Genomic DNA, 26,173 nt, shown 5'->3' with positions numbered 1-26,173 from the left:
GTCAAAGTTTACAATTTTTTCATATATAACAATTTAACATGTAATAAGACTTATGTAATCCATGTGAATTCTATGACAAAATATTAATTTTAACTAATATCGATTTTTATTTAATTGTATCTCAAACTCTATCATTTAATTGAATTTCAAATATTGCTTTTTAATCAATATATGTAGTTTTTTAAATTTTGAGCTTTCAGAATTCATTTGTATCCCAACAAATGATAGATTATTTCAAATAAGAAATAAAATGAACAATGTACATGTATATTGTTATGAACTAATTTTTTTATATCAAAAGTTGGTTTGTAGTTTCATTGTCCATATTTAACTACAAACAATATCGCAAGTTACATCGAAAAGTATCTTAGGTTGAAGATAAACAATGCATGTTAGATAAAAAAAAATATATATAAACAAATATTGTCTGCAAAAAAATATTACAAAAAGTGAAATACAATATATATTTGTTTAATGTTTTACAAGTATATTTTTTTAATCGGATTTTACTTATTTTTTTTGTCTATTTGAATTTACATATATAACAATCTATCTTATTTTGAAAATATCGCAAGTTGTGTATTTGATACGGACATAAATCTAGTATACAATTATAATTTTTCAGACATTGAAGTTATTATGCGGTTCAAGACTTGTTTTAAAAGTAACAATTCAAAAGAAGTTAACGAAAATGGTAACTTGCAAATATGACAAGGTATAGACCAACTTTTTTTGTTGTAAAGACATTAAGTCATGTTAAAAGAAAAAATTGTTAATTCTCAAATACAGTATGTTTTTATTTTATTTTTAATTATAACAAAACAATTTATTTTGCATTAAATTCAGGGTTAAAGATGTCATATGAAAATTTTCCAAAAGAAAAAATCAGGGTTTTTGATTCATTTTGGTCAAATAGTCAAAACCCTTTATCCAATAAAAAAAACAAAAAACAGACATCACACCACCCTCACAAACAAAACACACATAGCGAAATGGCGACGGCAGCAGCCGCAGCTCGATCTGTTTTCCGATCAACCTCCATCCGGAACGCGGCGGCGAGGATGGCTTCTCAATCCAAATCTGCTCCTCGCTCACCTTTTTCCATCCCGTCCCGAAACTCTTTATCTCGCCGCTTTTTCCGGTATTTTACTTATATGTATCTATTATATATACACAAACTCTATGACTATTATGCTACATTTTAGGCTCAATTTGATCTGGGTTTTCTTCATTGCTACTAAAGTTTCCAACTTTTTTGAATTTTCATTGGAAAAAAAATTGAATTTTTAATTTTTTTTTTTGCAACTAAATTAAGTATTATCTTAAATGTGTTATAGAAAGTACTAATATGGAATTGGGAACAGTGTGTATCTCTGCAAGTTATTACATAGGAAATATATGTATGAGATTATTACCTATGGATGTAACTCTGACCAAATATCTATGTTATGTAAAAATCTTGTAAAATGTCTATATAATGTAATAAACTTTCAAATCCCAATTATTGGATGTACCTCACCAATCAAAAACTTACATGTAGCAACTTATATGGTTGCCACGTATACCAGGGTACATCCAATAACCAGAATTTGAAAGTTCATTACATTACATAGACATTTTACGAGATCTTATAAAATAGACATTTTTTAATTACATCTACAGGTAATAATCTCTGTATATATATTGTATCACATTTTCGATTACGCTATTGTATGTACCAAGTGACCAGTGGCTCAATCATCTAGTAACCGTTAAATCACTACATAATCATAAACCAGTGTCAGTTTACAAGTTTAAGAGGTTACATAAAATGGCAATAATCGAAAGTTAATATCATAGATTGTTTGTAAGAATTAATAGTTACAATAGGTTGTATGTATGTTTGACACATTTGAAATCATTTAACCGTTGTATATATGGATAATTCGGAATTGTAATTATGGATGTTGTAATGCAGACGTCCGGTGGAAATGAGTGCTTGTTTGGAGTCACTGCAACCCTTTCACACCGTTACGGCTTCGGCTTTAATGACATCAATGCTGACTCTTTCTCAAAATGGTTATGGTTGGCTCCCTGAAGGTAATAATTCACTTCCCGTTTCTTTTTGTGATTGTTTGATGTCCAGTTTATTGAGAATTTAATATCGGTGTTTTTTTTTGCATCTATTTCTGTTATTCATTGATCGGTGCTGCATTGAGGTTTTTTTATGTACGTGGTTTACTACATTAAAATCATTCGTATGCATTTTGTGTGGCTGTAGTTCTTATTGACATGGAAGGCAGCTACATTACATAGAACTTTAATATATGAATGAAACTTGGTAAACATTTATGTTCAGTTGGTAGCTGGTCATTAAGTGTATTATAATGTATTTTTTTAAATGGGATTATAGTGATATGGATTGTTAGATGGTTAAATGTGATTTGTTAGTTTAGTTATCATAGACCTTAATCTGCAATTGACCAATGTGAATGTCATGTCCAAATTCTTGCTAATATACTAGTACCTCTGTACTTTTTTAAAGGGTCCTATTTTTTCCGTCAATACAGTCCATTGACTGGGCTTGTTGCTTTCTGAAAGTCGTAATGTGTACAAATCACATGTTTTTAGCATGTCTCTGTCATGTTTTCCAGAGCCAATTTATGTTAGGAATTAGTCGCACCTCTTGAAAGTTGAAACTTATCCGTTTGATTGTTGAGCTGTAGTAAATACTCTTTTTATCTTTTGTGATTAGGTATTCTTAGCCATGCCAAGTTCTTGCTTTTCCTTCCCTTTGACCTTTATGGCATTGGATCTGCGTTCATTTGGAGCTAGCAATTCATTAGCTTCTCCAAGGTCGTTTTCTAATTGAGTTTCTTTTTATTGATTAGATATCTAACGAAGCGTCATAGGTCCCTCTTTGATGTTCTTTTCTTCATGAGTTTCGGGTAAGTTGGTCTTTTTTTGGATAGTACTCTATATTATGAAAATTCTAGGCTTGAATATACTCTAGGAAACAACATTTTTATGTTTGTATTCTTTTTTTTGGTTTCCCGATATATCTCTTCTTGTCATTTCTTCTACTATTGTAGATGTTCCTTATCATTAACCCGTTCTACACCGCTGTAAAATATGTGTCTTCATAATACAAATTCATTTCTTCTCTTTCTTTTTCTGCTCCTTTCGTTGATAAAGTGGTATGTGCTTCATTTGTAGGCGTTGACAAGACTAGATGAAGATCGTGAATCAAAGATGGAATGACTTGGATTTGTCTATGTTGTGAAGCTTATTATAAATAGGGAATATTTAGGTCCATCTACTATAAATCTTAGTCAATGATGAGATATGAACTTTTGAAATGAGCTTCATGGTCAATGGCCATAATAAAAACACAGTTTTTTTTTTGTGGAATTTCATGATATTGGTTTTGGGTACTCTGTTCCGTGATTGGTTATCCAAGATTCATATCCACTTTTCATTCAAATATAACATTATGGCATGATTTGATCATCCACTTATCAATTGTATCCTTGTTTAATCAGCTTGCAATGATGATGTGTGATGATTGTTGAGAAGTTTGAAGCATTAAAACATCTAGAATTCCTACGATTCATTCCATAGTGCTTGCTTGGTGTTCGGTTAGATGTTTATGTTGTCAAGGAGTTGCTGAAGCCGCCAAATGATCTTTTTTGGTTTATCTGAACTACTAATTGTGTATTCATGGTCCTAATAAACATCTTGGCCTTTTATGATATGTTTTAGTGAAGCAGATCATCAATTGTTTTCTAACTACAAGCTTGAACAAACTGCTAGATTATGATTGTTTAGTTTTGCTGAATGTATCCACTTCTTATGTGTTGCTGAATCACAGATTGTAGTCAATAATATACAATGCATGGTTTCTTTTGGCTCAAAGTTTCTTTCCCAAGTATTGATGAATGAGTTAGATTATGTAAACCCTACACTAATTTGTTACATGTTGACCAGCTTGCAACAATGATGCATGATTCCTGTCTGGTCTGGAGAACTTGTGAAGGTTTTAAACTGAAGTTTGTGTTCCTGAATAGTCCAACCTCAGTAAAGTTTCAAACTTGGATAACCTTGGTTTTTTTATTCTCAATGTGTACAATATAAGTACTATTGATCTAAATATAGCTGCAGTGTACACAGTTACATAGTTGGTTATGCAAATTGTCTATCTTTTGTCTTCGAGACCTTTCAATCATTGATCATGTCTTGATAAATTTTATTCAAGTTGGATTTTCTTCTTATCTAGTTTGGTTTAGTCTTGACAGCTTTCAAGTAGAAACATTTTAGTCATGCCGTTTTGTTTGAAAGGAGGGATTTTTAGTAACCGACAAAGTAATGTTTTTTCATTCCTGTTGACATACATATCCACACACACTTGTATGTCACTTGCATTTTGCTACATACTTTTTGCCGGATGTAGCAGTATCTTTACCCTTTGATAAAGTATAACTGACTACATTTCACGTCCTTCATACCTAGGATATGGGTATCTTGTCTCGTGTGGTTTTCATGAAAGATTTACATATGAAATGTGCAACAAATTCAGTTCATTCATATCTTCCTGTGGAGCTAAAAGCCACATGCTCTCATATAAATATGTTGAGAAACATTGGGATTTTCTTCATTTCGATATAATGGCTATTGTGAGATTCTCAATTTCCTCATGGGGCGAGCTCTATCTTTATCACCCTCATACCAAAAATTCATTAAATGAATTCAAGCCAATCACACCGAGTGGCTCATTGAACAAAATCATCTCCAAAATTCTCCGCAATCTCCTCAACTTGGTTATCAATTCATTCATATCTGAAACACAATCCGGCTTATTATCTAGTGGAAACATAGTGGATGGCCCTCTTATGATTCATGAAATCATCTCAAGATCAAAGAAAAAGAGATCAAAGCTGATGCTTTTCAAGATATATGTCGAGAAATTTTGACAGTATTATGGTGTCAATGGACTTTAAGTATCTTATTAGCATCAAGATCTTCAGTGCTTGTTAATGGCTTTCCAACTTATGAGTTTAGATGTCAAAAAGGTACCAGGCAGGGAGACCCATTATCCCCGTTTCTCTCTATCATTTGGATGGAAGTGCTTTCTTGTACGATTCAAAAAACATGTGACCAAGTTTGTTTCATGGTTTTACAGCTCCAAACCACGGTCCAATAATTTCCCACCTTGTTTGATTCAAAAAACATGTGTTGAAGTTTGTTTCATTGTTTCAAAGCTCCAAACCACAGGCCAAAAAGTTCCCACCTTGTTTACGCGGATGACGCTATCATTATAAGGGACTTGAAATATTAGAATATCACACTCATAAAGCATCTCCTTGGGTATTTTCACATTATCTCCGGTACGAAAATCAAATTTTCAAAATTATTTCTTTATGGAGTCAATGTTTGTGATTGTATTGGAGAAGCAATTCAGAAACAACAAAGTTTTCTTGGGTCACTTGCGAGCAAATAACCAGACCCTAAAATCTGGGTGAGTTTTAGGGATTTTTAACATTGCGTTATTATCTAAATGGTGGTGGAGATACAAGACAAAAGAAAATCGATTATGGAAAAGGTTGATTCACTCGATCCACAATTCGAACAAAAGATGACCAGTTCTCGGCAGGTCTTGAGAACTACTGGTACTTGGCAATAAATCTATGTATCTAATTAAAGGGAAACTTGGTATGGGTAACTCTGAGATTTTGGATTGATACTTGGGCTACATAAAAACCGTTCAAAGAACAACTTCCTGATGTTTACTACCTCGAGCCATGTAAGTCCATTCTTGTTTGTGATTGTTTTTATATGCATGATGAGTTAGTTAAATGGAATTGGAGACGGAAACAGCCAAATTATATCTCTTGAAGAGCAACTTTAATTCAATGAATGCAAATTGTTGTTATCAGACTTTAGGCCTTCACCTAGTGAAACTGTTGGTTGTGGACAGAATCAAGCAAAAGGTTTTTCCGTGAGTTTAATGAGAAGTGAAGACCGTGTTACAAAAATTGGCACTAGCTAACCAAGAATCCACATTCAAATGGGGCAATTGGATCCCAATCAAATAAAATATCTTTGGATGGGGCGATGAAAGAGAGGATTCCTACAAGAAAAGCGTCCACAAGGAGAGGTGTTTATCTTCAATCAAGTTACTGGCCATTATTTCACATCTATGAAGAAGACACAAATCATAATTTCAGTGACTGCGAAATTGCACATCAGATTTGAGCCCAAGTTGCTTCATGGTGTAAAATTGTATATTACAGCCAATATTTGCATTTAGCGCGGAAAACTAGTTGAAAAATCACGAAACAAGTCAAACATTAAGAAGATTAAGAAAGGTGATCAATGCTATTATCCTAACATCTATTTGGAGCTTATTTAAGACAAGAAACGAACTGATTTTCGAATGCAAGCACGTCTCTTTGGTATCATATTTATGGATAAGAACTCGTTATATAAATAGGAATATTTCATGGAATGATTGGGGTAATTTCTCGTTTTTGACTTGTTAGCTTGTATGTCTTATAGCTTCTGGCTAGTTGTGTTTTTTATTTGAAATGAAATTTGCAGTTCAAATATATAAAAAGAAAAAAACTATGTTGAGAAACATGAATGTCCCCAAACATGTATCGAAAGTTCTTAAATTCAACGAATATCAGACTAAACAAAGAAAGACGAGTTTATAACTTCTTTATCAGACTATACAAAAAAAAAAAAAAAAAAAAAAAAAAGACAACTTGGTGTCTTGTCCATTAGTTAACACCTAAATGTATACTCTATGCAATTTGAACAAAAAATGCTTTTAAGTTTTAATCATTCGTAGCAATTCGTTAATATTGACCAAGTTTTTAGACCTCCACTGACCATAAAACAGATGAATATCATCAGATAATATTGTTACAATAAAACGCCTGAATTTTCATCAAGTTATGAGAAAAAGCACATACTCCCTCTTTGGGGTCAATGCCATCATAAAATTTTCAACCTAATATGAACCATCGAATCAAACAACAAATTAAATAATACGAGTAACTACTCGACCATTACTAAAGACTTAAAATTATTTAATCAAAATGGTTTTCGTAGATTAATAATATAAGAAAACACCACTACTACCATAACCAAGCAAAAAAAAAAAGGGAGCAGCAGGAGGAAAAAGGAACTATTTATTTCCAACATTTTTTTTCTGAACTAAATACCAAGTTATCATCAAAAGCTTTTCTGAAATAAGTTAGAAAGAAAAAGATGAGGACGACCTCAAACTCAAAGTGATGATGTTTATTCATAAATTACAAGTAATACCAACCAATAGAAGCATGCCAGCTGCACAAGCTCTCTTTTAAGAAGTATCTTCTCATGGCCCAACTGAAATCACAAAAAAATTCTTGTTGCGGGTCTAATTTCCCCTCTCCCACAACTCCAAATAGTACATGAATGCAAAATTAGTGTTGCGTAAGATAAAAAAAAATCGAATTTTATATGCAATTGCAGCACTTGGTACTCAAAGATTGCCTATAATAGCTTTTGTGAATTCAGTGGTTGTTGAAGAACCACCAAGGTCACCAGTTCGGTATTTGCCTTCTGCAATTGTCTTCAGTACAGCTTCCTGAATCATATCGGCTTTCTCAGTAAGATCCAAATGGTGAAGCATTGACACTGCACTCAGTAGCAACGCAGTTGGGTTTGCCAAATTCTACATGAAGTAACAATATGGTAATCATTAGTGCACGATATTTGTTTAGTTATAGATTGGTTGACATTTGAGGAGAGAGAAAGGGTGTTTGGTAATATAGAATTAGTAAAAGGGGCATTTTGGGAAGTAAATGTTGAAACTTAAAAATGTTAGACAGGGGGAATCTGCTTTATAATATAGTATAGATAATTTATCATAACTTTTCAACTTATTTAACGCTGTTATTATACATTTAATATGACAACATATTTTAAAGCTACCCGAGTATCATTCGGTTTATTTGCAAAACGTCTATCAGTTAACCCGGGTTGAACCCGGGTTGATTAACTAGTAGAATAGTAGAACAGAATTCTTTTAGCTAATGAACAGACAAAACAATCAAGGTAAGTGAATACTTTTATAGACCAACATAATTGATTTTCAGAAGTTAAACCAGCTGAACAATGTTTTCCTACTGATTTTTCATAAAAGTTTGACTCGTTACCCTCTTTTCTTTTCTTTTTTAAAGCAAAGAATTACATATACTACCACCTAATTAAACCAAGTTTTTTACGTGAGAGACTTCAACCCATACCAAATAACGCTAGACCAAAGGCCCTTTGGTCCCTTTTTCCTACTAACTGCCAGGCAATCTCGAGAAGTTAAAAATTTAACATTACACGTGTGGGTATGTTAGTGGTGTTGGACATGAAAAAAAAAGCTACATGGGTGGATTGGGTAAATGATTCAAAAAGGTCAACTTTCGGCATGGCTAAGGTCCCCAGTTGAGGTGACAAGGTACACACCTTGTCCAAACAAACAGATTACCTTTTCAATAGCGCATTAGTGGATAAAATAAGATTAAAAAAAGTTAAATTATTTCCACAAGTGGTGCAAGAACATAATTCGGGTGACTTTCAACCCATTATCTTCTAAACTATTGTTCTTAATTTACCATTTCACCAGCTAAAGAGACTATAATCCGCTCCAACTGTTTCATGTAGTCATGTAGATGCCAACAAGTTGACCTCTAATACAATGTATAGCAATTCTGGTGTGAGGTATTAGCCTTTTAAATCTAGAAACTTAATAAACTACAAAAAGGTTGACCCTAAGCTACATGCCTTTGTTCTTTCAGTTATTTAGCAATGTGGTGGCAGATATATCGTCATATCAATTGGGACCAAACAGAATTCCATGTACACTCTTATAATACTTCATTAATAAAATGTGTCTAATGCTAACCTTTCCAGCAATATCAGGAGCGGAACCATGAACAGCCTCGGCAAGAGCAATACCACCCTCCCCAATGTTTAAGCTGGAGATCATATTGAGTCATATGAGTAAATGGATTTGAAACTCAAAAGGAGAGGGAAAATACAAAAGAAAATACAGATATCCAAAAATAAAAACAATACCTGGGTGTTAAACCCAATCCTCCAATTAGCCCGGCACAAAGATCACTTATGATGTCACCATAAAGGTTAGGCATTACTAAAACATCAAATAGTAATGGGTTCTTCACAAGCTACATATCCATAAGAAAATTAACAAGTCATTTTCTCATTTCAAGTTAAATCTCAACGTGACAAATGGCTGCATTATGCTTTTTAGAGGTAGCAAGATAGGCGGTTCAGGTAGGTTGCGCGACAGATTCAACTTTAAAAACATCATTTTCTAAAACTCGTCAAAACAGACAAATCCTAGTTGGATTTGGCACAAACACTTATTTTTCCACTTTAAAAGAACTCTTTTAATGTATTATCTATTATTACAAAACAAAACTATTAGTCTATTACAACAGTTATCTGAACCTTTGAACAAGTCAAGAGGTTACAGGTAGTAAAAATAGTTTCCAGGAAACTTAGTTCATTTGACCCCTGTTCCACTTTTAGCTTTTTTTATTGTACCTATTTTACCCGTTAAAATGTACAACTGAACAACACACCTCTAAAGATATTGTTGCAGCCATGATGCATTGTAACACTAGTCACAACTCGTATCACGTTTTGAAATTCATAAAGTTCAACACACATAATGCAACTAAAGAAATAAGAGCCCCTACCATCATGCAGCAATTGTCAATGACAACCTCCTCGTACTTTATCTCAGGGTACTTCTCAGCAACTTCACGACAACACTATAAGTGAAAGAAAATATCAGCATAATACATCATAAAAAGAGCTACTTAGATATATAATATTTTCTAAGTAACACCTGCAGAAATAGACCATCAGACATCTGCATGATGTTAGCTTTGTGCACAGCAGATACTCTGTCTCTTCCATGGGTCTTAGCATAATAAAAAGCATATTCCGCCACCCTCAGACTTGCCTGACGGGTAATGATTTTGAGACTTTCAACTACTCCCCGCACCACCTGACGTCAAAAACAGTTATTACACCATTCAACTTATTACTTTATTGTGATATGATCAACCATGCTTACCTGATGTTCAAGACCACTGTATTCTCCCTCCGTGTTTTCACGGATTGTAACTAGATTAACATCGTCGTATCGAGTCTTATAACCAGGTAAACTGTAGCAAGGTCTAACATTTGCATACAGATTCAGCTCTTTCCTTAAGGTAAGGTTCAAAGAACGATGACCTTTTCCAATGGGTGTAGCCATTGGTCCTTTCAGGCCCACCTTATTTCTTCTTACTGATTCTAGACTTTCCCATGTCAGAAAACTTTGAGTTCTAGGATCAACTTCGGTCCCCACAAAATGTTCTTCCCATTCAATTGGAACCTCTGCAGCATTAAATACCTACAAATATCGAAAGAAAAACTAAAATTACTTGAGAGTTGCATTTGAATATTCATACTGTTATGACAAGCAAGATGGAAAAAAAGTAAAATTAACATTACTTACAAGGCAAATCTAAAAATACATATTGGTGTGACTAAGGAAGATAGAAAGAGAAAAAACCAAAGTGAATTCGGTTTAATCTCAAAGATTTACACAAGTCATTTTTATGGTGATGATATCTTATCATACTACGTGTCATCATTCAAAACAATTACACATAAACAATAAATAACCAAGCTTGGGATGAAACTGAAGGTTGCCTCTGAATTATTGTAGAACAGCTAAAGGCAAATGCAACAATTCTGTCATATATCATAACTTTAACCCTATTCCTCACTATCATGTGAACTCATCTTCACCTTTTAACTCATATTATTGGTTTCTATAGGTGTATAATTCTGCCATATGATTCACAGCATGCCCCAACTCATCCAATAAAACTAGCATATATTTAGTGAAACACTACAACTTCTTTTTGCAAGAGTGAAACATTACCACTACGCCCACACACCTGTAGCACAATGCTATTCCCCTATTCCTATTCCATCGACGATATTGCCATATAACTTAAGGGACTTTATTTCTAAAGAGCCCGTAACATCCTCTATCTTATCATCCTAGACTTTCAGTACACAGATACTAATAAAAAATGAACATTTTTATCTCAACCCTTATTCCCATAGTTTCACTGTGTGGCTCATAAGCTTGATAGCCCAATGATCCATAGTTCCATACAACATGAAAAATCCATAGTTCCACATTTCCACTAAGAAAGCAAACACTCTGAATGATAGCTCACATTTTAAAAGAGAACTCCACATTTCATATTTAATCTAAATACTAGCCAGCAGTTGAACAATTCATTAAACAAATTCAATCAAAATACGATAGAAATTTAATCAAACTCATTCCCAGTTTTCGACAAACGAATACGATTCGACATTTATTCGTTTTTCTGGCAAAAATCTACACACATACAAGCCAACAGTTTCATCATATAATTCAACACTAACAATAACTAACATCTCAATTAATTATCACACAATATTTATATATCATTTTTTAAAAAGTCAAAAAAAATTTTATAATAATAACAATAGCTACATACATACATACATACACATATATAAATTAAAAATGATGATACAAATATATATACACAAAATTAATTGAAAACCTAAAAAAAAGTCAAAAACTGAGAAAACAAAAATTAGGAAAAGGTACCTGTTTGACGGATTCAGCGATTTCAGGACCGATACCGTCGCCGGGGAAAAGAGTTGCACGGATCAGGCCCGGTGAGCTGGAAAAGCTCCGGCGGCTGCTAAACAATTCATTGGTGATTGCTGTACGGTTGCGAAGGATTCGTCTAGCGATTTGCGTAGCCATTGATTATTATTAAATTAAAATTATTATAATTATGAAATTTAGGTTTTACAAAATTGATTTGATTGATTATTATGAATTTATGATGATATGAGAAAAAAAGAAGGAATATTATTTACGGAGTATATTTTAATTTTTTATTATTATTAGGCTTTTGCATTATTGAAAAAATGGGAAGTTTGATATATGCGGTTTGTGTGATTGGGTGGGTCCACTAATAGAATTTTCAAAAAGAAATTCCAAAGAAAATTAGAGTGGTTAGGGTCAAAACATATTTTAGTAAGTCAATAAATCAAAAGGCTGTATATTGTTACCAAAGGTTTTTAATCAAATGGTTAATACTAGAATGAAGAGACAAAAATGATATCAGACTTCCTGAAACATTATATTATGAGAATGTTAAATGTAAACAATCATATTTTTTTACAATCTTACCTAAAGTTAAAAGACTAAATTTAAAAAGGATGATTGATGAGTGATACCCACTAAACAAAAATACAAGAAATATAGTATGTTAGTTGTAAACAATCATATTTTTACTAAAATGCTTATTTTGTATAGAACGATTGATGAGTGATAACAACTTAACTAAAATAACAAGAAATGATACAACTTGTTAGGCTATCCGGAGTGAGGCTACTTTTCGAGTAGGCGACTTCCGTCATGTGTTGTCATGTAAGCAAGAAGATTTTTTTAGGAAAATGGGGGAATGGGGCTACTCATGTTGGGTAAGGGAACTTCTAACAAATGACATTAGGTTATTGGTTGATGGTGATAAAGTGTGTGTGTGAGAGAGACAGAGAGTTGGTAGAGAAGCAAGCAACGGATATAAGTCGCCAAAATCGATTTTTTTGGTGGGTTGCCATCTCGGTTTGGTGTTTGGGGCGATGACATAGGCGTTTTTTTTTTTGGTGGGTTGCCCCATTCCAGAAAGCCTTAATTTGTTCAAATTCTCGTGTAAATACACTGCGTCAGGAATAGAACCTGGATGGGAGGCTCATTAATCCAAGGAATTATTACCTGTAAATGTAACTAACTATGATAAAATGTATATGTTATGTAAAGTTCTTGTAAAATGTCTATGTAATGTAACGAATTTTCAAATCCTAGTTATTGAATGTAACCGGGTATACGTGGCAACCATATAAGCTGCCACATATAACTTTTTTATTGGTCAGGTACATCCAATAATCGAGATTTGAAAGTTGATTAAATAACATAGACGTTTTACAAATTTTTATATAACATAGACATTTTATCATAGTTAGTTACATTTACAGATAATAATTAATAATCCTTTAATTCAATTAGTCCCTGATCCAGCTTTTCACCGGTCCCCACCTTTCCTCCCTAATCCCTCCCCCCAAACCCTCAAATTTATTTTCTCAAAATACATAAACGTTCGTCGGCGATCTATATTTTCTAGTAAGTTATTTATTTATTTATTTTATAAATTGTCATTATTATTGATGTGTGTTAGATATGTGATAATGATTATTGGTGATCTGCAGAATCATTAATACCTATTGACGAAAACTCTTGTGGGCTTATACAAAATGAGTTCCGTTGATTTTGAACATTTGGGTAATCCCACCGGATCTATTGACGAAATAGTTGCTAAGTTTCCATGTAGGTTTCATGTTTAATTAGTAGTTAGGATTGTTTTAATTATTCAACCACTAAACTTGGACCATGCTTGTTTCACATATATAAATCCCGGCAGTGGTGACGTGGACCTTGAAGGCATGTTCACATTTGGCTGTATGCCCTTGAGTCGACACTCTATCTTCTTCGGTCAAAATAAAATTAGGAAAAAGAGGGTGGTTATTTTCACTTGGAGGGTATGTAATTCTTGTTATTATTTTTTTAGTGTGTACGTATATCTTTCTCGTTGCAAAGAACTTTTAAGAACGTTTTCTTAGTTAGTAAACGAAGGTTAAAAAAGTCCGTTGTCAACCAATCCCCTCTTCCACGAGGTATATGGGAGAGGTAAGGATCGAACCTCGACCTTTGTTTCACAAGTCAAATCCATCCCTGCTTGTAATAAACAAAGGATAGTTTTATACAATGGCGAATTCTTAGGAAAAGATTATGTTTTAATTTTTCCCCTAAAACATAACATTTAAACATTCCATACATACATATACAAACACATGTGTATGCAAAATGTACCGAGACTCTCCTTTGTGACCGACTCCAACTGTCTATCGTCCTGAAAACAAGGACTTTGCGACGTATTCATTACCCCATGCAGCATATAAGACTAGAGCTTAGCTCCTATGCGGCGCATTCATAACCTTGTATGGCGCATAAGACCAGAACTGTAACTCCAATGCGGCACAAACTTACATCAGTCCAGAATTTTGCCCAATTCGTTTAGCCCCCTTTTGTGACCATTTCATACATTTTCTTCTTTTTCCTTCTGGAGATTTACGAACCAAACACCCCTTAATCCCCTGTTCTTTTATTTTCTAGACGGGTTTGGAGACTAGAGGTTTGATTACACTTCTTAGCGGTGATGATATACCGCACGACATTTGAAAGAGAAAAACAAAAACTATATATGTAGAAAAAATATGATGAGCTACTTACATATGTACCTTTATTGTGTAATTAAATAATATGTTATAGTTTTGGGATGGTTTAGTAGTACTTGACTTTTGTACAAATTAAAACTTAAGTTACCACTTGGAACGGAGACTAGTGTGCAAGTTAGATACTAAAATGGTTTGGTAGTTTTGGTGCCATTTTAAGCCCGGCCTGTATTTAGAGTGGTCAAGGACTTGATTTAATTTCAATTATCATCCCTTGTAAAGCTGTTTTATTCACTCTCTCTTGTATCCTATAGCTTCTCGCTAGTTTTGATATCTTATATATATATGCCAATTAAATAATGTGTTTGTTGGTTGCCAGGCTTACATATCTGTCTATGCAATGTGTAAAGCAAGCTGCAATGGGATTCAGAGCCAGGGGTGTAGCTATTGATGTTATCGACTTCTAAACAGGTGTAACACCCCGATATCCTTTTCCTGACTCCTCATGTCCAAAAACGGAGCTTGAGGCCTTAGTTCACTGATGCAATGGTAATGACAATCGCAACAGCCACATTGTAAAAGCTGGATCAGGTTCCATTCGTGATGCGATGTCCAGTTTATTTGAACTGAAATCCGAGGAACAGACAAACATAAACAACACATCTCTTTTTAGAAAGATGTGTCATTAGTCATTTACTTTCACTCAAAAATGTAGCATGTCCATAACCTACTCGATCAGTCTAAGTTAGTAAGATATCTTGGTTGCTTTTAAAACTTATAATTCTGAAAAGTTCACAACAAAAAGAAATGATAAAAACATCCTGAGATTTACGCCTAACAATCATCCTAGTTCTATGAAAATGACACCTGTTGATTTTTTCTCTCAAAACTAAAATTCAAGCTAATTTATTATTTGTAACTTTTATGATGACTTATCTCTTTCATATCTAAGTAAGAAGAGAAAACATAGATAAGTTAAGATGAAACACACATATGTGATATGTCTAGATTCAACATCGGATAGTCGACTAATTCAAGTGGGTAGAGTGTGTAACAATGGCTCCCATCAACTAAAAGTAAAAGTTGTGAATTTTGACTTCAAACCTTAGTTATTTATTTAAAGAAAGAAAACAAAAATATATATATGTCACGTATAACAATATAACAATTGTATTGTAGAATCTAGAGGGCAATTTTATTACTAGCACAATCAAGTTAGTACATTATTTATGTCAATTTACATGACACAAAAAACATGTCATTATTTTCTTAAGAATATAGGAGCCTTCCTCCAAACATGCTTGATATCCCAAGCCGCAAGAAACTTCATTTTAGAAAAAAACTATTATCTAAGGGCTAGGAGTTATCGATTGAGAAGACTCATCAGCCTTTGGACAAGGCGATGGAGTTGGGGATTGAGTTGGCTATGGAGTGTTTGGACTGCTCGGTGTGGGCGACTCTGGTGGTGGAATTGGCATTGGAGGGCTAGGAGACGGCAAACCAAAATTTGGGATTGGGAAGCTGGGTATAGGGTCATCGGCAAAAACTCTATTGGTGCTAGAAAGTGAGAGTGCAAGCAAGAAAGCCAAGAAGAAGAGCTTGAGTGGTGCCATTTTTGTTATGGTCCAATCTTGTAATCTAATCTTAAAGTGTATGCATGAGTTTGTGTTTGCCTTGTATTGAGAAGGCTTCCATAAGTGTAGCCTATATATAGAAGTGGGTTGGTCTTCATTTTTAATTATTAAGCATACTCTATACTTAATTTATCGTTAATCGTGTTTTTTAATATATATAAATGTGTGTAGTCTAATTAAAACCGTTTTTTGGTCAACACCAAGGTTGAACCTAACGAAATTCTTATATGAGAGTTTTGTAAAGATCTCATGATGTTCGTGTTGAAAAATAATCAAATATGAAGTAGAGTCTTTCATGAAAAGGAAAACGTTTACAAAAATGAAGGCGAAATTGGGTTGGGTGTTTTCTAGCGAATGTGCCAAATTTGTTTGTGGAAAAATACACACGAACTTCAAAGGTAGCTCTTTGTTATTTCTTTCCTTCTATTTCTTTATAAAATAATTATTGACATTTGGTAGTAATTAAAAGTTATTTATACAAACAATCAATCAAACACGTTTCTCTCATTTTTAGGCATTTAGCTTTGAAAATACTTATTTCCAAAACAAACCAAACGCCCCATTACTAATGAGTAATAACAATAATTATCAAGAATTAGAATTAGTTCTAGGATAACAAATATTATGTATAGGCATGTCACTGCGACTACTTGTGTAGAAATGTTGTCATGTTTGAGTTAGTTTAGAATAAGGGGGTTTGAATCAGAAGAAGGTAAAAATTACAATACGGTAACTCGGTAAGAAAACGTTTTAACATATTGTTTCCAGCAAAAAATCAATGCTGCCGAAATGCCTCGAGTGAATGAACGACTTTGCACATGTTTCTAAGAGCAGTTGGTATAGATGAACTCTCACGCTGTGCACAGGCACACATGTGAGTAAGCGATCCAACCCCCATAATGTGAGTGATGGTCACATCACATGTAATGGAGGACAAGTGAAAATGGTAACTTTACAAGAAATCAAGTTATGGAAGAAAAAAACAGCGGTTACGAAGTGAAAAGGTATCAGCTTTTCCATAATGTTGCAGTGATGTTACAGTGCAAGTGCAAGAACCTTGCCATACCTGGGTGCTCTAAGTAAGCAGTTCATCGATCTCAAATGAACTCGCTTATATACTGAATCAGTCCAGTTGAGCATTTTACTCGATATTCCTTGGTTCGACATTCCAAGATGTCAAACCATGAAGTTTCAACCAACTTTTTTTTTTTAAATTCCAACACATTTCTATTGAAATCAGCCATAAAACAACGTATATGCATGCTAAAGATATTATTAATAAAGATTACAAGGAAACATTTTGATTCAGTTTATACTTGTTTCTATGTGGGAAAAAAAAACAACCAACCAAACAAACACGAAAGACCCATCTCATTTCCATAGTAGACCCTCGTGTCGCTAGCATAAAAATATTTACACTACATAACGACCTTGATCCAGATCTACTCAAAAAAAAAGGAGAAAAACATTCTATTATTCTACGCCAAGCATGTCAGTGTGACCACAATCATCGCCGTTCATTCTTCAGTGCATACAGAAGAGCCTGCAACATACCCGATGTACACGTACACAAAACCTAAAACCTCGAAACCAAGAAAGGGTGAAATATCGAGTTGTTCGTGAATTATAAAACAACCCAATGAAGATTTCATTTAAATAGACCAAAGAAGCTTGAGACCTATGGGCTCCGGCTAAGCCCCTCTGCAGTCACTGCTAGCAACCGACGTTTGTACCGTTTAAGCACTGACGCTAGGTTCTTTTTTCCTTCTGGAAATGCCACATCACCAGCTGCAGTACCAGGTCGACCTTTTCTACACGAGATAGCCGTCTCGACATCCTTGACTATGTCCAAGAGACTGGCAGCAGTGGTGGATTTCCCTCTGTTCTGTTTTGCCGGAGGGGGCAAACTACTTAAGGATTTGGGCGGTGATGATCTCTGTTGGTACGAGTCTGGAAGTTGAAGGCAGAAACATGGGCTTGTCGGCACACGGGGTTTTGAAAATGCCGGCTCTATTATTCCCTAAACAGTGAAACAACAATCAATTTATTAATATGAGAACATTATTAAGACCAACATACTAGAGTGGCAAACAAGGCAGTTTGAGTAACGGGTCAGGTCACTTTTTGTTGCAGATGGGATTGATTTGGGTTAACTCAAAAACGCTTTTTTATAAACAGAATTATACATATATAGCGTGTCACATGGGTTGAACATGCCGGCTGTCGTTAAAGTGTAACGGGTCAAAAGGTGCAAATTTTGGTGCAGCTCATGTGGCTTGACACAACATTTTTTATGAGAAAATTTGATCATTAAGTAGCGCATAAGATAACTAGAAATATATTGACATTTCAAAAAAAAATCTAGATAAAACGAGGTTCTATGCATTGAAGATACACTACATAGGCTTTCAACCTTTGTTAACTGTTTCCATTTAGGCCTTTTATTTCTGTTTTAAGTTTTTAACCCAACACGAATCGGCAGATTGAAATACCCCGTGTCAACATGCAAACATAAGTTGAAAATAAAATCTACCTGCAGACGATTAAGAACATATGTATACTTTCCCCAAAGCTCGGGCCTGCTTTCCATGAGTGAAAGTTCGAGAATCCGACGTATACACCATACGCCGAAGCTTTTTATCAACTCGATTCTCCAAACACAACCCTCACCACAATTTGGAACCGAGGTCACTAGATACTTATTGTACTCTGCTTCATCAACCTTAGCTCCACCATGGCCCACACGAGTCACCTCATTGCTCTCAATTTCATAAAGAAATCTCTCACGTGCAGCCACACGGTCAACAAGATCCTCATCTAGACCCCCATTCTGTTTAAACAGCCATTCAGAACCTTCAAGCTTCAAGAGTTTAACAATGCAAAGTCTAAAAGACTTGAGAAGATTTGCTTCAGAATCTACTGCAGGTATGGCTTCTTGGGTGCTCGAATGTGATCGAGGGTTTACCTTTCCGGCTACACCAAATTGTTCAGATGGTTGTTTGGACCACATGGACCATGTATCTGACCCTAAACCAGGGCCATAGCTGGAAACGGGCTGGTAAGCAGCAGCATCCCTGGATAAATTTGAATACAACAACCCACCATAACTGGAAATAGTCCCAGACCGGTACGAAGGGCCAGAATAAACTGATTGCCCGAGAGTCCCGTATCTTGCAGTACCATCCCGTTCAGGTAAAATTTTAGAATCACGATTAGGAAGGAGACCGGAGATATCAGGCATACTGTAATACTTCTTCTCGTGAATATTCTCAACTGGGGCTACTGGCTGAATATTGTAATGAGTTCGCTCAGGTTGCATTGAGTTGTTCCTAGATACAACAGGATCCGGAAAACCTGGTGGCTTTGCCGGCCGTAGCCCGTTTTGTTGGGTTTTTGTCAAGGAAACCGGAGCTTTGTAGTTCGATGAAATGAATGATGGTGATTTCGGAGACACTGGTTCCATGTATTCCGAACTTCTTTGTTTAGTTTGATTGATATAGGACTTGATTTGATACCCGTGAACAGTAGCCGGCTGGTCAACAAATGCACCAGTTACTTGCGGCAAGCGGAGGCTATGGTAACGTTTCTCGGAATCCAGCACACTGAGATTCGGGTTTTGTGCATAAACATCTAGTAATTGTTGATAGCTCGCCAACAAAGAAGACGACCCCCGTTGTACCCCATAAATCGAATCAGATACTCCACTAGATAATCCGCTAGACACAGACGTGTTGTAGCCATTAAACTCGATTTCTGGATTTGCCATTTTGGATATAATTGGGCTGGCCTTCATGGTTACTTTAGAGTCTATCCCGAGCAATTTGTCAAGTTTGTTAGTTTTGGCATCTTGTGTCATCTCCCCATGCAAATCAAAAAGAAGTTTCCAGAAATCATCTAACGTAGTAGCCAATTGGCGTCTGGCAGCCCGACCTAATCCTGCTAGCTTTGAAAGACTTCCAGGCCCACTCCCGAGGTCATCAGTTTTCCCACTAAGACTCCTGAATGACCCGGGACCGTTGAAAATTGGAGATTGATTCGTTGCCGACACCATTTTTGGTGGTTCTTCGGGTTCCCATATGTCTCGTTCATGGTCCTTCACAATACGGGAATTTCCATCTATTACCAATGTCTTTTCAACCAAATCATCATCTTCCTTCTTCAAGACGGTTACTGGGCTCGAGATACTTTCCACTGTTGTCACTGATTCAGCTTGCTGTGACGTAACAACAAGATCAGAAGAACTTTCTTCTATGGGAGTCAAATGAGACCCATTATCGAAGTCTAGTAGTTCATCAGGCAAATTTAAATCACGTGAAGTATCAGATTCACACTCTAACGACTTCTCATGAGATGTTATCGTTTCTTGAATTTCTCTCGGGTCTTCAGTTCTTTCTTTAAACGATGATTCAGGGACAATATCTTGAATATCCCACTTCTGAACATCGAGTCGGGAACTTGCCGATTTCAAAGGAGTTACAACGAGACAAAGCATAAATGAGATGGAAAAAACTGCAGTAACAAGAACTACAATATACGGGGCTGACATGCCAGTCCCCATGGTCCACCTCAAGTTACTCGCCCAATCACTGTTTCCAAACACCATCTCGACCACGAACACTATCTCTAAACCGACCATGCCAATATAAATTGTCCAAACAAGATATTCAACAAACTGAGAGATTCTGTTCACGCCCATAATCGATCTCGATGAAGCTACACGAAAAAGTGGGATCACAGATGATGGGAGCAAAAGCGCCACCACAATCTGGGTAAATGCCATCAGTTGATATGTACCCTCAGCTCCCGAATGCCACGCACATAAAAGAGCTGGAATTAAAGCCATGAATCTGATTGTTGAGTGATGACACCAACCAGGGATGTCGATTTTGAGAAAATTATGAAGAACGGACTGTCCACTGAATTTCCATGTCAACGCTGTTGTATGATATGAAAGAACCAGAAGAAGAACTAGAGCGAATGGTGCCATAAGGCTCCTGAATACCTGCATTAATTAAAAACTAAATTATTCTACAAAACATTCATAAAAATCACGGCTTATTTACAAGGAAGTAAGATATGTTTATAACCTGGTCCATTAGAGACAATGCATCTTGGAAAGTAAGCAAATCAAGGCCGGTAGTATAAAACACATTTGCAGCTGAGTTCATCAGAACGTAATTTACGAGGAAAACACCACTGAAGATACATGCAATGGCGAAAAGATGGTCTTGACATAAAGCTCCCTTAGAAACTTGTGTCAGTCCCTGATTTTGCTGTAGAATACGCACAGATGAATTTCATCAAGAAAGAGAAGGTGCTAAGTCAAAGAAAAAATGTGCCACCAATAACTCATGATAGCTGCTCGAAAAGTCGAATAAAATTTAATAAGCCTTCTGTTTTAAGTTACCAAAATTTATAAGTTCGATTCTTTTATTTTGTCATTGTTGACAATTTATTAGACACACTTACAAGTCAAATGCTTGTATCAATTAGGTGTGTCGAGCTTTAATACTGGATGTGGTTCTACAGAATTCTATTGATTGCCAAATGGAGATCTTCGTTGGATTAAAATTGAATCATACCAAAACCGATAATAGAAAATAAAGTACTGAAAAAACAGACCTACCAGAATCAGTGGGGTTCTAAACCTGGACATAAAGCAGATACAACTTGGTGTCTTTATGTCAAATCCAAAAACCTAAACGATGTCTTTCTAAGTTTAAGTATTCCAGTTCTGAACTGAGACAAACAGAGAACCAATTTCTAAACGAGAACTAGAACTGATGATTAAACCAAATAAAGTTAATTTTGGCCTCTTCCCATTCGGTTCTTTGGCTTTATAAGTTCATACTGAATTTGCCCACTTCTATCATCAAAAACAAAGACTTGCAGTCTCCTATTGACTTTTAACACTCAATGTATAAATTATGGATGGAAATATTTCTTATATTGATCATGTCATTGTCTTACAGATGTGTTGCATGCCCATATACATAAATGCATTTCTACGAGTCCCAATAAGGAAATAACCAAATATCATGCACCCATATCCTTAAACTTATACCCTTTTATTGAATATTTAAATCATAAAGATCAGCAATTATGTTCAAGTAAAGCAATATTGTACATACCTGCACTATAGATGAATGGAGATATATATTATGAGGCATGATGCTTGCACCGAGTAGACTCATTAAAGCAAACACACTTTCCCCGCTTAAATAGGGAAGCATCCCACCTATGGAAAGTGATGTATCCCGTTGACTCGTAAGCACTCCAAAGAAGTAAGAACATAAAGCAACGGTCGCCAACCACATGCATATAAACCTCGCTTTTCCATTCTCCTGAACAATATTACACATCGAATATCGTCGTATCAATCCACATTTGTAGAGAAAAAAGGGTGATAGTAAACAGTCCAGAAAGATACATGATCTAGCTTACCAGATAACTCGAGACAACCGGAAATAAAAAAGCGTCGAGAGAAGTCAAAAGGACACAAGTGAACAGACTGATGCCAAATGTAAGATTAAGTGCATGGGCAGTTCCCAAAATCTTTCAAAATAAGAAAGTTAATACATTAGTAAACAGATTAAGAAAGGGATAAAAGGGTACAACTAAGAGAAACAAAAGCTACCATTGAAAGGTCTAATATGATCATAGAGAGTCCCGCTTGAACTCCCAAGAAAACACATGTGACTGTCCCATACTCCAATCTGCAGATCTGCATCATCATCAAAAAAAATACATTGAAAGCAATTTGGTTTAAAAAAAATAATCTATATCCATCTATAGACCTACAATGACTGTGTGGTTGGATTTGCGTTTTGAAACTGGAATTACCATGACTTTAAGTCACGATGACTTGTTTTGCATGGTTTGCATAAATATGTTTTGCTTATGATTATATAAATATTTTCACAAAATCAGATTGGAATAAGCATTTTCAAATTTCAAAACCAGCTTCAACAATTCGAAAAAGTTCCATTCGGGCCATTCCAGCTACAACAATAATCTAAAGATAAAATTTAGTTATCTCTCTCCTTTTTCACAAATATGTCCTTTTTGGTTATCTTATTATAACAACTTCGTAAAGCAGAAGCCCATCTAAACACTATTTTCGGTAGATTGTTTTATACTTATATTAAATCTAACTATCTCATTCAAAACGCTTAGCACCCCAAAACCGTAAAAAAGTACTGATCATTAAGAAGCACCACCATAAGCAACCAAGTACCTGGGCAAGATTTCTTCCGGTGACCACCGCAATAGAAGCCGAGAGGTACTGACACAGAACAGCAGCCAAACTAAATACAAACATAATAACAATGAGATCATTACCAAAACGTGCTCCTCCTTCAATAGCTGCAACCCATTTTCCAGGATCTACATATGTGAGTGCAATAAATATCACAGGTAAAACAGCCGGAAGCAGCCTGTGTTTCATTCTTGGTTCAGGTTTTGTCATCAAATCCTTGGTCTCCATTTCAAAATTAGTGTAATGATGCTAATATCGAAACAAAATTCCAGTCATACAACTGACCAATCTGCGGCTATGTAAATCTTCAAAGCTGTCTAATTGCTGATATTTGCTCCAGCTGTTTCAATCACATGACAATTGTAGGCATAACAAAACTTTGACACTTGTCGTGGTCACAATCATAACCACCTTCATATCAGTTTGAACTATATATATCCAAACTTGACATGAACATCCCGTACAAAACAAACCGAACGACTGAAAACAAAAACCTGATCCACAAAAACAAAACATAAACAAACAAATGTAACGCAAAACTAAAAAATCACAGGAATACAGTTCAAAAGTATTTATGCAATTTATTGACAAGCATTATTTCCAAACTAAGTTGCACACATACATGGATACAGATATGGATACGTGGATGCTACACCATAAAAAGAAAATTCTTAAACATTTACAATTTAACTATTTAAGGATACATGTATAGCGTGTGTGTTTGTGTACAGGAGATAAGGCATTCGTTATGCACGAGATACTCATAATTCAGCTAACGAAGAGTTGAAAATTACATTCCATAGTAGCCTTCATATAACAATCGAAGGATACCAGGTAAGAGCCAAAGATCAAAGCCACATTAGATTATCACTTCATTCCTAGCTTGTGATTTCAACTCTATTTAGAAATAGCTATTTCATCAACTTGTTAAATCATTACAAAAGAAAATCACCCGAAAACAAATATTAATGTTCCCAATTGCCATTCTTTATTTAAAAACTTTTGAAAAAAGTTAGTTAAGTTGTTGACTTGTTGCTAATCATGTGCAAAATTGTCCAAAAACTGTCTTTTAAATTGCAAAACACTATATTTCCAACAAATATGGAACATAACTTTATATAGCCAAATTTAACCTTTCTCTAATTATTAACTTTTATATAGCCTAATTTGATTATCAGACATCATTAGTACATTCATAAGCAGGTATATCATATTGTCCGCCGATGATAGCTTAGTGGCGAGACATACAACATAAAAGCAGAAGTCAAAAGTTCATATCTCGGACCATGTCCCTTTAAACATAGTGTTACGTTATCCGATATACCTTTTCTCTTGGACTAATATGAGCAATATTAATGGTTCGGTTATCCATTTTTACATCAAATACATATAAAATCAAATTTATTTATGAAAAACAAAAGTTATTTCTATAAAACAAATTACAAATTCATTAAGGCCATGAACTCAATAAGCAACTCAGATCTTCAATCAAAAACCCCAAAACCCCAAATTTAGTCAAACCCCTAAAAATAAGCTAAAGTTTAAACCTTTAAGTACTGGGATCTAACAAGATTCATACATCTATATTCATAATCAAAAACCCAGAAAAATAAAGCAGAAATCTTGAAGGAAAAAAAAAAGGTCAAACTTTGACTTTTTATAGATACTAAGGTTTTGTTGAAAAAAGTGTTACCTTTATTGATTATTGGTGTTCTTGGGGATGTTTTGGTATGTGGGTTTTGATGGAAAGACGAAGAAGATGAAAGATATGTACTTTTTTTCAGAGTTGGATCAGATGGGTGTGTAAAGAAAATGGGAGAGAGAGAGGAGAAATGATAGATACAGAAAGTGTGTGTATATATTGATGAATGAGTAAATAAATAGTGTGTAATAACTAATTATTGTAGCACTGGCTGTGAGAGAAGCTATCTTGGAGTCAGAAAAAGCTAAATGAGATACTACTCAAATCCACTAAAAAAGTTACAGTGGTAAAAGAAAACAAAAAAAAAGGGTTTCTTTTATGTTTCCAGGAGTTGGAGAAAATCAATTTCAGTAAAAAGATTAAAGTTTTCCCTTGCAGAAAAATCAAAGATACTAGTATTATTCAAAAGAAGGTTCGCTAAATATATCTTTTAGACCCGAACCACTTGCACTAAAAATTTCGTTTGGACACTAGAGTCATTTGTACATTTTTAGTTAGTTACATACTCGTATTTACTATATGCAGAATTATAACGTTTTTACAATTTTCAATTAGCTAACAAGGATGTCGTTTTTTTAAAATATACTAATATCACATATATTAAATACTCATTAGATTGATGACAATGAGACACGACATGGGCTAGGTATGCACCATGTCCGGCAACACAATCACCAAGGGTTAGGCATAGGGGAGATATGCGGGAGTTAGACAAATATTGCCGTGGAGGCATGAAAGAGAGAGAAAGAGTGAGATAATAATTGGGGAGGGGAATTGGATAAGAGATAAGAGAGAGTTTGTATGATTGGAAGAAAATAGTGAGACATGTTGAGGAATGAGAGTGACATGGTTGTCATTGGTTAGACGTGATATAGTATGAGAGAGACATGAAATGATATGGCATGATATTATTAGTGAATGATTAGTCATGAGTTGGACATATAGACATGATTATCATTTAAATTACCTATTTGCGAAATCATAATGTTCTTACACTTTTAGTTGTTTTCTAATTTGGAGGTTGGTAAAAACCTTGTCTCTTAAACCGCAGAACGTCTCCCCTCCGTCCGCCGCACTTCCGACGCAGCCACCCTCCCAGACACTACTAGCACGACCTGCGTCCGGGCTCGCGTCGGGGGCTTTCTTCTAATTTCAAACGCATGTTTTGGGGCT

General features: G+C 35.0%; 3 protein-coding genes and 1 long non-coding RNA gene across 8 annotated transcripts; 2 read left to right on the top strand and 2 right to left on the bottom strand.

The window, feature by feature from the left end:
• Positions 1-927: 927 nt before the first annotated feature.
• On the top strand, positions 928-4,250 carry LOC122582007 (protein NUCLEAR FUSION DEFECTIVE 6, mitochondrial-like). 5 transcript variants are annotated; one of them, XR_006321065.1, is made up of 4 exons: positions 929-1,141; positions 1,958-2,079; positions 3,196-3,289; positions 3,522-3,894. XR_006321065.1 is itself a non-coding variant. In XM_043754348.1 (3 exons), exons 1-3 carry the CDS (start codon positions 993-995, stop codon positions 2,812-2,814), a joined length of 351 nt encoding a protein of 116 aa, XP_043610283.1. In that variant the 5' UTR covers positions 928-992; the 3' UTR covers positions 2,815-2,848. The 5 variants fall into 5 exon arrangements, 4 of the variants coding, with proteins under 4 accessions (XP_043610283.1, XP_043610285.1, XP_043610286.1 ...); XM_043754348.1 differs by lacking the exons at positions 3,196-3,289; positions 3,522-3,894 and adding an exon at positions 2,735-2,848 and having other exon boundaries at positions 928-1,141; XM_043754350.1 differs by lacking the exons at positions 3,196-3,289; positions 3,522-3,894 and adding an exon at positions 3,967-4,250.
• A 2,904-nt stretch (positions 4,251-7,154) lies between these two features.
• On the bottom strand, positions 7,155-12,012 carry LOC122581052 (isocitrate dehydrogenase [NAD] catalytic subunit 5, mitochondrial). Its single transcript, XM_043753190.1, has 7 exons — positions 11,714-12,012; positions 10,127-10,447; positions 9,896-10,057; positions 9,744-9,818; positions 9,097-9,206; positions 8,924-8,996; positions 7,155-7,699 (listed from the first exon to the last, which is right to left on the bottom strand). Exons 1-7 carry the CDS (start codon positions 11,873-11,875, stop codon positions 7,508-7,510), a joined length of 1,095 nt encoding a protein of 364 aa, XP_043609125.1. The 5' UTR covers positions 11,876-12,012; the 3' UTR covers positions 7,155-7,507.
• Positions 12,013-13,213: 1,201 nt separating this feature from the next.
• On the top strand, positions 13,214-15,180 carry LOC122581053. Its single transcript, XR_006320963.1, has 4 exons — positions 13,214-13,297; positions 13,384-13,501; positions 13,596-13,713; positions 14,786-15,180. It is a non-coding gene; the product is annotated as an uncharacterized LOC122581053 (long non-coding RNA).
• Positions 15,181-17,297: 2,117 nt separating this feature from the next.
• LOC122581051 (ethylene-insensitive protein 2-like) lies at positions 17,298-25,139 on the bottom strand. Its single transcript, XM_043753189.1, has 8 exons — positions 24,992-25,139; positions 23,278-23,792; positions 22,678-22,764; positions 22,485-22,595; positions 22,172-22,384; positions 21,128-21,313; positions 18,574-21,042; positions 17,298-18,060 (listed from the first exon to the last, which is right to left on the bottom strand). Exons 2-8 carry the CDS (start codon positions 23,524-23,526, stop codon positions 17,719-17,721), a joined length of 3,657 nt encoding a protein of 1,218 aa, XP_043609124.1. The 5' UTR covers positions 23,527-23,792; positions 24,992-25,139; the 3' UTR covers positions 17,298-17,718.
• Positions 25,140-26,173: the final 1,034 nt, after the last annotated feature.

Source organism: Erigeron canadensis, chromosome 9 (genome assembly GCF_010389155.1).
Source record: "Erigeron canadensis isolate Cc75 chromosome 9, C_canadensis_v1, whole genome shotgun sequence".
NCBI lineage: Eukaryota > Viridiplantae > Streptophyta > Magnoliopsida > Asterales > Asteraceae > Erigeron > Erigeron canadensis.
Note: the sequence above shows the minus strand (reverse complement) of the source record. Positions and strands in the feature narration are given on the sequence as shown.

Coding starts and splice junctions, on each gene's coding strand:
- LOC122582007 (XM_043754348.1), top strand. CDS start 993: ATGGCGACGGCAGCAGCCGCAGCTCGATCTGTTTTCCGATCAACCTCC. Junction 1,142..1,957: donor TTATCTCGCCGCTTTTTCCG/GTATTTTACTTA, acceptor GTTGTAATGCAG/ACGTCCGGTGGAAATGAGTG. Junction 2,080..2,734: donor TTATGGTTGGCTCCCTGAAG/GTAATAATTCAC, acceptor TTTTGTGATTAG/GTATTCTTAGCCATGCCAAG.
- LOC122581052 (XM_043753190.1), bottom strand. CDS start 11,875: ATGGCTACGCAAATCGCTAGACGAATCCTTCGCAACCGTACAGCAATC. Junction 10,058..10,126: donor ACAGTGGTCTTGAACATCAG/GTAAGCATGGTT, acceptor TTTTGACGTCAG/GTGGTGCGGGGAGTAGTTGA. Junction 9,819..9,895: donor CTGATGGTCTATTTCTGCAG/GTGTTACTTAGA, acceptor TTTCACTTATAG/TGTTGTCGTGAAGTTGCTGA.
- LOC122581051 (XM_043753189.1), bottom strand. CDS start 23,526: ATGGAGACCAAGGATTTGATGACAAAACCTGAACCAAGAATGAAACAC. Junction 22,765..23,277: donor CCGGAAGAAATCTTGCCCAG/GTACTTGGTTGC, acceptor ATGATGATGCAG/ATCTGCAGATTGGAGTATGG. Junction 21,043..21,127: donor CATTGTCTCTAATGGACCAG/GTTATAAACATA, acceptor TAATTAATGCAG/GTATTCAGGAGCCTTATGGC.